We start from the raw sequence: 11,918 nt of genomic DNA on the forward strand, positions 1-11,918 counted from the left end.
GCCTGGGGTGGATTAATGATTGTGCATTGAGCATTGAGTCCCCTATACAGAATTTTATTGTTGTTAACAACCATCTGATCAATAAATATGAGATGCCCTCTCAAAAAAAAAACAGAAACCTAAAGAATCCACTCCAAAACTACTAGAGCTAATATCAGAATTCAGCTATGTTTCAGGATACAAAATTAAATCACAGAAATCTGTGGTATTCCTATACACTAACTATGAACTAGCAGAAAGAGAAATCAGGAAAACAATTCCATTCACAATTGCATCAAAAAGAATAAAATACCTAGAAATAAACCTAACCAAGGAAATGAAACACCTATACCCTGAAAACTACAAGAAACTCTTAAGAGAAATTAAAGAAGACACTTAATAAATGGAAATTCATCCCATGCTCTATGGTTGGAAGAATTAATATTGTCAAAATGGTCATCCTGCCTAAAGCAATCTACAAATTCAATGCAATCCCTATCAAAATACCAACAGCATTCTTCAACGAACTGGAACAAATAGTTCTAAAATTCATATGGAACCACAAAAGACCCCGAATAGCCAAAGCAATCCTGAGAAGGAAGAATAAAGCAGGGGGCATCTCGCTTCCCAACTTCAAGCTCTACTACAAAGCCACAGTAATCAAGACAATTTGGTACTGGCACAAGAACAGCCCTATAGACCAGTGGAACAGAATAGAGGGTCCAGATATTAATGCAAGCATACATGGTCAATTAATATATGATAAAGGAGCCATGGATATACAATGGGGAAATAACAGCCTCTTCAACAAGTGGTGTTGGCAAAACTGGGCAGCTACATGTAAGAGAATGAAACTGGATTACTGTCTAACTCCATACACAAAAATAAACTCAGAATGGATCAAAGACCTGAATGTAAGTCGTGAAACCATAAAACTCTTAGAAGAAAACATAGGCAAAAATCTCTTGAATATAAACATGAGCATCTTCTTCATGAACCTATCTCCCCAGGCAAGGGAAACAAAAGCAAAAATGAACAAGTAGGACTATATCAAACTAAAAAGCTTCTGAACAGCAAATGGGACCATCATTAGAACAAAAAGGCATCCTACAGTATGGAAGAATATATTCATAAATGACATATCCGATAAGGGTTGACATCCAAAATATATAAAGGGCTCATGCACCTCAACAAACAAAAAGCAAATAATCCAATTAAAAAATAGGGAAAGGATCTGAACAGACAATTCTCCAAAGAAGAAATTCAGATGGCCAACAGGCACATGAAAAGATGCTCCACATTGCTAATCATTAGGGGAATGCAAATAAAAACAACAATTAGATATCACCTCACCCCAGTTATGATGGCCACCATCCAAAAGACAAACAACCACAAATGTTGACAAGGATGCGGAGTAAAGGGAACCCTCCCAGACTGCTGGTGGGAATGTAAATTAGTTCAACCATTGTGGAAAGCAGTATGGAGGTTCTTCAAAAAACTGAAAATAGAAATACCACTTGACCCAGGAATCCCATTCCTAGGAATTTACCCTATGAATGGAATGCAGCAGCCCAGTTTGAAAAAGACATATGCACCCCTATGTTTATCACAGCACTAAGTGTCCATCAGTAGATTAATGGATAAAGAAGATGTGGTACATATACACAATGAAATATTATTCAGCCTTCAGAAGAAAACTAATCCTACCATCTGCAACAACACGGATGGAGCTAGAGGGTATTATGCTCAGTGAAATAAGCCAGGTGGAGAAAGACAAATATCAAATGATTTCACTCATCTGTGGAGTAGAAGAACAAAGCAAAAACCGAAGGAACAAAACAGCAGCAGACTCACAGAACCCAAGAATGGAGTAACAGTTACCGAAGGGAAAGGGACTGGGGAGAATGGGTAGGATGGGAGGGTTAAGGGGAAATAGGGACATTACGATTAGCACACATAATGTGGGCCAGGGGTGGTGGTGGACATGGGGAAGGCAGTATAGCACAGGCAAGTAGTGACTCTATAGCATCTTACTATGCTGATGGACAGTGACTGTGGTGGGGTATGTGGTGGGTACTTGATAATGCAGGGAATCTAGTAACCACAATGTTGCTCATGTAATTGTATATTAATAATAGCAAAATAAAAATAAATAAATAAATCACTTGCTCAGGTCAGCAGCCACTGGAACCAGGATTCAAAACCCATGACCTTTCAGTTCAGAAACCACTCTTCTATATTACCTCCCCTATAAAGGTCTAGGTCAAATTCGACATTTTTCCCCTAGTAGGGAAACAGACTATACTAGGGTATCTTAACCTGGGGTCTTGGGATGACCCTGAACTCCTAGAAACAAAACCCAATATGCATGCTTCAAGGGAAGATTAATCAGATTTTGAAAACCAAAAACTTTTAAAGATTTTTAAAAATTTATTTATACTTTTAACTCAAAATACTCAGTTTTTACCAAATACAATTTTCTAAACTGAAGAGTCAGTTTGAATGAGAATGTAAGAAAACTATATCAGGTACCTTCTACTTAATCTACTGAACAAAAGCTGTTCTAATAATGACAGCTACTGTGTATTTTTTCTTATGTGCCAGGCACTGTGCAAAGTGGTTCTCAAGCATTATGGCATTTGATACTAAATCCTGTGAGGCAGTCTCAGAAGAGAAAACTAAGGCTCAAAAATGTTAGGAAACTTGCTTGGTCACAGATATTAAGTAGCAAATTCAGGACTCAAATCCAAATGTGTTTGAATACAAAGCCCTACACTAACTAACCTGAACTGCCAGTGCTTATTTCTTACTGAATGCTAAAGGAGCACAGGCTAAGTTTTACACAACCCTAGTTCTTTAAGAAATGAAAGACTGGTTACAAAACCAGGCTGTCTCTGAACAAACACTGTCATGGGACCTGAAAGCCACAGACTTAGAGAGGCTGTAAGTCAGCACCTTTAACTCCAGTAATGAGTAGAGAATGTTAAACATATAGTAAGATGCTATGAATTATATTACAAATCCCCAATGACATGGTTTAATGGAAAGAGCATGGACTTTGGAATCAGAGAGATTTGAGATTAAATCCTGGCCTGTTACTTACCAGGACTTGGGCAAGTAATTTAACTTCCAAGTTTCTACATCAGTCTGTGCTTTTAACACTGGGCTCAAATGCTTCTAAGAGTTATGTTAAGAGTATGGATGCTAATAGTCAAATTAATGGGTTCAAAGTCTGGTTCTGTCCCTTACCCTATAACTTTGAATAACCTAACCTAACCTCTCTGTGCTTATTTCCTTGTCTGTGAAATAGGGTTAATAATAGTACCTATATCTCACTTGATTTTGTGAAGACTAAATAACATATGTAAAGTGCTCTGAACACTGTCTGGCACATGGTAAACACAATGTAAGTTCTAGCTAATATTATAATCATCATTTCTCCTGGTTGTGGAAATATGTAAGAAAATATATGTAGAGTAGTCAGCACAGTGCCTGCTGGCCTGGAAGAAGAAAAGTTTGGGCTCTAGTGGCTATCTTTCTTTGGTTTCTGATGAGCCACTGAGAAATTTCAAAATCCTCTAAGGAGGTATAAGTTAAGTTCACAATACATCACATAAACAAAAGAGAAAGTACTAAAAATCATACTTTAAAAAAGAAGGTAAAAAGAATATTGATGTTATATTAAATATTTCAACTGCCTTACCTTAAAAATTCTCAAGCTGAGGAAAGAGGCTAATACACAAAGGTCAAAATGCCAAAACGAGAACATTTAGACAGAGGAAGACATTATCATCAATTTATGTGATGATAATATAAACAGATTTTGAGGGCTGTAGAAAATTATTTGAAGGCCATGACACTACCCTTGAAAATAAAGAAATAAGAGATATTTGAGCTTTTACCAAGGAGCAAAGCATGGGATAAACTTCATTGGGTAAGTAATAATATTACTTACACTTTTGAAAGAAGCTGCAAATTCAGCAACACCTGGTACTAAAAAGAAAAAAATACAACATTACTTAATCAATAAACAGTTTAGTGCCTACGCCAGACACAGAGGATTCAAATAAGAAGAAGAAAACAGCCTTGTCTTCAAGGAGCTTACAGTGTGGAAAAGGAGAGAGATTGAGTCAGTAACACTAATATTGTTTAAGTGCTCTAAGAAAGATACCAGGTGCTATGGGAAGACCAAAAAAATGGTGAGCTAAATCAGACTGAGGCAAAAGCTTCTCAGAGGAAACCATGCCTCAAGTGAACTTTGAAGGATCAGGAATTAGTTGGATGGGAGGATGGCAAGATACAGTATCTCTTACCAAAGAGTTTTATTTCATTTTTAGGTATGCTGTTCTGTCAATCCAATTGTTTGTTTAAATGTCTCACAGGAAGAATCACTTTTTAAAAAATGAAAAAAACTAGATATTTAAAAATAAAATAATGCTTAACCTTAGTAATAAGCAAATACAAACTTAAAATAATAAATATCAGTAACATGCAATATTGGCAATTATGTAAGTAAATGGGCACTTTCATAGACAGTCATCTTCCTCCATGAGCACAAAGATATATGTGCAAGGATATTTATGGTTAAATTGTTCCTAATATCAAAAATTGGATGTAACTTAGGTTTCTAAATAGGATATGAATACATAAACTTTTACAATACATTGTAAATCTATACAATGAAAAACTTTTAAAAGAATAAAGATCTATACCTACTAATATGGAAAGATCCATTAATAAATTATAAGTAGAATAAGTCAAGCTGCACACTATGTACATTTGACCCCATCATTATACTAAATAAATAAATTGAAACCTCTATATACTTAAAAAACACGTATTTATTTGCTTATGCATATAAGCATAAAACAGGACAGACGGACTTGGACCAAACTACTAACAATGATTTTATGAGTGATTGAAAGAAGTAACGAAATACTTTATGTATCTCTGTATTGTCTGAGCTTATTGCAGATGTGGTTTTTAAAAATATATTTTTTAAGGTCCCTTATCATTTCCTGAATCACAAAGTGTTCTGAAAATCTTGCATCATCACACAGCTATTCTAACACTAGACCACAGAATTCAGTTTCCTTTTGAAGTAAAATTAAATTTTAAGCATTATAGCTAAATGATAACTCCTCAAACATCTTCAAAGTAGCAGTGGTTCTCCTGCGTTGATTTTGACATAAAGAAATAAAAAACTTACATTGTTCTGGCCAAAGGTCTGGTGAAGCACGGTCAAGTTTTTCAAAACTTAGTAAAGATGCTTCTAGATCTGTCCCTAGAACAAAACACCCAGATGAGCCAAGAAGACACAAAACATGTAACATTTTGTTAGATTTCAATCCCAAAGAACATAACAAACTCGAACACTCATTTGGAAATCTAGGGATGTGAGTTCTATTAACTACTTATACTCCTGGGCTACACTGTTACACAAATAAATCATTCTCCCTCATCAAACCTCATTTTTCTAATCTCTAAAATGGGAGCAACGTTTTAGTGACATGTGAAGAAAAATTAATACCAACAAGCCCACAGGTATCTCCACTCATACTCTAAGACTTTCCTCCAGTTACAGTCAATTATGTGTCTGCTCCCAAGAAAGACAAACTCCTTTCCTTGGGCTCTGGATGCCAGCTTCTTCTTTTGTCAAAGACATCATCTTGAATCATCTCCCTTGCACATCAGTTTCTACCTTCTCAAAGCAGCCAGACTATTCTGTGTTTTTTTAAAATGTCAATAAATTCCCAGCTTGAAGAGGTGCTCAATATTAGCAACAATACTTAACATTTGTTGAATACATATGTATGCCCAGTATGCTAACTAGTTGCATGAAATAGCTCATTTAATGATATAAACAGTTCTTAGCATTTTCTAAGTCACACCTTTGGAAACCTGAAAAAAAAAAAAAACTATGGACTCACTCCTCAGAAAATGTACATATGTAGAAAATTTTTCAACATGTATTTTTTCTCCAAACTGAATTTTTTCCCCAAATATTCTAAGGGGATTTCCAAGGGCATTCTAATGGGTAAAGAGCTTGATTCTAATAAATTGCTTTAACTAAAGCATTCAAAAATGGTAACCAAGAAAAGCTGTGTGTAACACAAAATTCCAATTTTCAAATTCCCAAGAAATGTTACTGATCCAATAACCATAAGGGTGGCTTTATACTACCGCTGTCTATGGTATAACTCTGACTCTGACAATAAGTAGTTAAATGGTTTTACTTAGATTTCAATTTTTTAAAAATGCTTTTTAGCCTTAAAAAGACAAATGAGTAAGTGACCTAAACTTATTTTCAAATCAAGATTATTTGAATTAAATCTTAAAAAACAGAGACAAAATGCTCAAAACAGACTTACCATTTGACCCAGGAATTCCACTCCTAGGAATTTACCCTAAGAACGCAGCAATCAAGTTTGAGAAAGACAGATGCACCCCTATGTTTATCGCAGCACTATTTACAATAGCCAAGAATTGGAAGCAACCTAAATGTCCATCGGGAGATGAATGGATAAAGAAGATGTGGTACATATACACAATGGAATACTATTCAGCCATAAGAAGAGGGCAAATCCTACCATTTGCAGCAACATGGATGGAGCTGGAGGGTATTATGCTCAGTGAAATAAGCCAAGTGGAGAAAGAGAAATACCAAATGATTTCACTCATCTGTGGAGTATAAGAACAAAGGAAAAACTGAAGGAACAAAACAGCAGCGGAATCACAGAACCCAAGAATGGACTAACAGGTACCAAAGGGAAAGGGACTGGGGAGGATAGGTGGGTAGGGAGGGATATGGGCAGGGAAGAAGAAGGGGAGTATTAAGATTAGCATGCATGGGGGTGTGGGAGAAAGGGGAGGGCTGTACAACACAGAGAAGACAAGTAGTGATTCTACAACATTTTGCTATGCTGATGGACAGTGACTGTAAAGGGGTTTATAGGGGGTCCTGGTATAGGGGAGAGCCTAGTAAACATAATATTCTTCATGTAAATGTAGATTAAATATAACAAAAAGAAGAAAAAAAAAAGAAAGAAAGAAAAGGGGGACTACTCTGATAGGATAAAACTGACTGTAAATCAACGATTAATGCATGCTTTAAATATCCTTAATTTTGATCACTTAAAGGGTGTCAGATGATCTGCTATGGAGGTACACTTTTCTTATAATATTCCTTTCTCTTAACAAAAAAAATGCAGTTCCTGTGTGGTGACCTTCAATGAGTTCTACACAATGGTATTAAGGGCATATCAAAGTGTGGGCAAAGGGTCCGTTTCTGTTTATACAGAGGATCAAAGCCTAATTTGGCTACCCAGAAAATGAACTAAGATACGGTATGAAAAAGAACTTCCAACATCAGCACTCTCTGGAAGAGTCATACCAGAAGATGATCATCAAAAAACCTCAACAAAGATCCAGGCGATACTGCAGTTGTAGCTGCATTCATCCCACCGGTTCCTGGACTTGTCATTGGAATGAAGAAGGAGATATCTAAGCTGGCCTGTGCGTACAGTAAAACAACAAATTTGACTGGATCTAGACTGTTGGAACTCAACCAAGAATTAGGAGAGGTGCAAGTTGTAGCACTCCAAAATCTTACAACTACAGACTATCTACTGTTAAAAGAACATATGGGATGTGAACAGTCCCCAAGAATGGGTTGTTTTAATTTGTCTGATTTCTCTCAGACTGTTCAAGTTCAGTTGGACAATATCCACCATATCATAGATAAGTTTTCACAAATGCCTAGGCTGCCTAACTGGTTTTCTTCCTTTCACTGGAGATGGCTGGTAATTATAGGTCTGCTTTGGTTATGTAGCTCTATTCCTATTATGTTAATGTGTGTACGCAATTTAATTAGTAGTTTAAAACCTATACATGCTGAAGTTACTCTACAAGAAGATATGTCAAAGAAATAATCAATCTTCCCATGTTTTCTTCCATCTGCTACTCCTATAGTTTTCTTCTTCCTTCCTAATTACAACCCTTAAATAGAATTCGTGCCTCAAATCGAATTTACCGAGTATCATAATTGTTCCAAGTGATAAAGATACCTGAAGACAAATACTGGACATAAAAGCCACAGGGCATAAATCTGCAAAGAAGTAAAAAGCTAACCTTTTCAAACAATATTGCCTCTCTCTCACTTACCAACCTTACACTTCCCTGTATGGCCCCGGAAGATGACTGGTTAGCCAGAGATGGGTAAGATTCCTCAAGGGAGGAACAACCTAAGACAGGCACAGTCACAGGGGGGCCATCAGGTGAGAAACTGGGGATCAACAGAGGTGAGGCTTAGAACCTCACCCCCCGTTTTGAGAGAAATCTTCTGCATCCGTGGATGTTTTATTGCCCTTGTCTAGCTTGGATTAACACTTAGTCTACAGGCACACACCTGATCATCTACATTTGCTCTCTTACAGCACTAAACTATGTTTTCTACCTTTATCTTGCATCTACCTACCATGTCAGCATTTTATTAAAAATAATAATAATAATAATAATAAGGGAGAAATGTGGGATTCACATATAAATCAAGTATAAAAATCAAACAAATATGCATATTTGACCTGATTGTTTATAGTTCATAATGCGTGATCAAAACCGAAAGTTTCTGTGATGACTGCCCTTGTACTGTTCACCATGTAAGAACTTATTCACTATGTAAGAATTTGTTCACCATGTAAGAACTTGTTCGTTATGCTTCAGAGGATTGGAGACTGATGAGAATTAGGCCTGGGGTGGATTAATGATTGTGCATTGAGCATTGAGTCCCCTATACAGAATTTTATTGTTGTTAACAACCATCTGATCAATAAATATGAGAGATGCCCTCTCAAAAAAAAAAAAATCAAATATATAATCATATCTGACTTGATTGTTCATAGTTCATGATTTCATGATGCGTGATCAAAACCGAAAGTTTCTGTGATATGACTGCCCTTGCACTGTTCACCATGTAAGAACTTGTTCGTTATGCTTCAAAAGATTGGAAGACTGTTGAGAATTAGGCTTGGGGTTGACTAATGATTGTGCATTGAGTCCACTATACAGAATTTTATTGTTGTTAACAACCATTTGATCAATAAATATGGGAGATGCCCTCTCAAAAAAAAAGAATTACTGGCATTTGTGAGAACATAGATGACCTTGAGGGCATTATGATATGTGAAATAAGTCAGAGAAAGGCAAATTCTGTATGATTTCACTTACAAGAGGAACCTAAAACAAAAACAAAAACAAAATAGACTCATAACTATAGAGAACTGGTGGTTGTCAGAGGAGAAGGCGGGGGGAATGGGTGAAATGGTGAACAAGATTAAGTGGTACAAACTTCTAGTAATAAAACAAGTAAGTCAAAGGGATGTAAAATATAACCTAGAGAATATACCCAATAATATTGTAATAACTTTGTATGGTGGCAGATGGTAACTAGATTTATCATGGTGATAATTTGGTAATGTATACAAATGTCAAATCACTATGTTGTACACCTGAAACTAATATAATATTGTTTGTCAACTACCATAAAATAAAAAGTTCAAGGCAAAGCAGTGGAAAAAAAAAAAACAGAGACAGGTGGAACACTACAGACAAAAGAGCTGGCAGTGGAATATTTTAGAATGAGACACTTATTTAGAAGATGAACTTAACTTCAAAGTGCTCAACTTGATTTTGTGAGATTAAGAAGAAAAGATTAGATGGAGAAGGGTGAACCTTTAAAAGATGAACATGAAAACTTTACAAAATCAAGTGTTACAGAGTGTCTGTCCAGATGGCCAGGAGACCAAAGGAAAGAAATATGTTTCCAGTATTCCTTCTGGCCAAAGAGAGGAAAAGAAATTGAGAGAAGACAGGGAAAAATCAAATACAAGGAGCACAGGTCTAAAATCTCCAAAACTTCTAATAAATAGTTTTAAAAACCTAGCAACGAACAAAAAATTTAAATAGCAATTTCTTGTTCTTCTATCACTTGGCTGATTTTTTAAAATTGTGGTAAGATATATATAAAGTTTACCATTTTAACCATTTTTAAGTGTACAGTTCCATGACAGTAACCATATTCACATGGTTGTACAACCATCATCAACATCCATCTCCAGAACTTTTTCACCTTTCCTGACTCAAACTCTACCCATTAAACAATAACTCCCCATTCCTTTGGTTGACTTTTAAATGCCCTCCCCAACCCCAAAGAGCATCCAGTGGAAAGAATCTCTTTTGACTCTGAACATCCAATTTCTTATACAGTATGTACCTGTTCGCAAGAAATTAAAGACTCAATTGAACTTGAAACTTAAGACTAAGGATATATTATTTATACATATATCTATTCTTTCAATAAATGTCAAATGAAGGCCTACTGCTAGACAGATACTGTGCTAAACCCTGTGATCCAACTAGGAACAAGACAGACGCGGTATTTTTTGTCTAGCATGAGAGAGGCAAAGTTAACATAATAACTATGCTGACAGTGAAGGTATGGATATAGTAAATAATGGTGAAGAGGGGCAACTACAGATAATGTATTCTGGGAAAGCCTCTCTGGGAGGTGACATGTAAAATTGAGATCTGAAACTGCAAAAGTGTTTACATGTTTGATTAATCTTTTCCTTTTCTAAAGCACTAAGCATTATGCCTTTCACACAGTAGGAACTCAATAATAGCTTTCCTAGCTTCAATTTCCTTATTCCTGAAATGAACTTCAAGTTCCTTCCAAACACAGAATGTGTTTGTTTGAGGACAGAAAACTACATATCAATGAGACGGACATGGGGATGTGAGCGGTACAAGCAAAAATTGAGCTCAGAGATGACTACAAGACCCTAACTCTCTAAAGCAGCACCCAGCGCAAAAGCATGTGAGTATACGAAAACCATTTATTATTTAAGATGATTTGCTCTTAGAAAACATACAAAGCAGAAATCGTTCATTCAACTCTGCCTGAGAAAACAATACATAAAGTCGAAACAAAAGAGGGTGACGTGTACATGACAACACTAAAAAAGCTCAATTCTCATTTTCCTCGGGACTCTCATTGGGAGGGGCCGAGAAGGTCCCCAGCTTCTCTTGCTGCCAGGGCAACGGTCCTAAACTAAGGAGACTGGAAAGAATCCTGTTTCTCTGGCGGTTCAATCCTGGGATGAGGTCAGCCACCAACCCTAGCTAGAGTTTGAGAGAATCGTTCCAAATGCTCAAAGAGAAGAGAATCGACCCTTCAATGGGGTACTCCAAGGAGAATTCTACACTAACGCACCTCCTTTCTCTCAGCAGTATCTCCTCCTCAGCCTTCTGCCTCATCCAAATGGGGCTAAGGGAGGGCTCAGGCGACCCCCATCCTTTTGCCCGGCAAGGGTCCCTAGTAGGTGTCCTCCTCTGCCAGCCTGGTATACGGCGGGGAAACGGGGCACCTCCGGAGCCGCTGTGGAGAACCAGCGAGCTGAAGACGCACCAAGGAAAAGAAGTGTGAGGGAAAGAAGAGAAGCCCAAGAAAAATGTAAGTTCGAGGGGCAGACAGAGAGTGTAAGTCCCAGGAGAGCAAACAAGGAGGTTGCAGAAGGTTCTCTGAGCCGGCTCTTACCGTCTGTGGGAGACGCCATCTTCCAGCCCATGTCACGTGACGTGGCCAACCGTCGGCGGGAAAGCAGGACCCAGGTAAGCCACGCCCCCAAAGAGAAATCCTATCCGCAACTCGCAGGCCGTCTCATTTCCCCGCCCCCGAGGGCAGTCTTTGCCTAGCCCCGCCTCCAGCTCTGGCCACACCCCTTAGCGCAGTGGATGAGGTCGAGAGACTAAAAAATTCTTGGAGGATCTTATTTACTTTCCTCAGTGAGGGGGCGGGGCCAATGTCGTGCCTATGGCCAATCAGGGTTCCCGATTAGGGGGCGTCTTCCCCTTGTGCTCAATATAAAGTATCCAAGTCAAGG

At 37.5% G+C, this 11,918-nt stretch overlaps 1 protein-coding gene across 10 annotated transcripts in view; it reads right to left on the reverse strand.

Annotated features, from left to right (window-relative positions):
- Positions 1-11,704, reverse strand: part of LIN52 (lin-52 DREAM MuvB core complex component) — a 190,182-nt gene extending 178,478 nt beyond the window's left edge. For all 10 annotated transcript variants that reach the window (XR_005030453.2, XM_057488331.1, XM_036913212.2 and 7 more), the window contains exons 1-3: positions 11,573-11,704; positions 5,189-5,263; positions 3,935-3,972 (exon numbers count right to left, since the gene is read on the reverse strand). Coding sequence is in view for 9 of the 10 variants with exons in the window: in XM_057488331.1 (XP_057344314.1) it covers positions 3,935-3,972; positions 5,189-5,263; positions 11,573-11,603 (144 nt within the window). In the remaining variant the exon portion in view is untranslated. The remainder of the gene's footprint in view (positions 1-3,934; positions 3,973-5,188; positions 5,264-11,572) is intronic.
- Between the last annotated feature and the right edge of the window lie 214 nt (positions 11,705-11,918).

The sequence above is a fragment of the Manis pentadactyla genome, chromosome 11 (assembly GCF_030020395.1).
Source record: "Manis pentadactyla isolate mManPen7 chromosome 11, mManPen7.hap1, whole genome shotgun sequence".
Taxonomy (NCBI): domain Eukaryota; kingdom Metazoa; phylum Chordata; class Mammalia; order Pholidota; family Manidae; genus Manis; species Manis pentadactyla.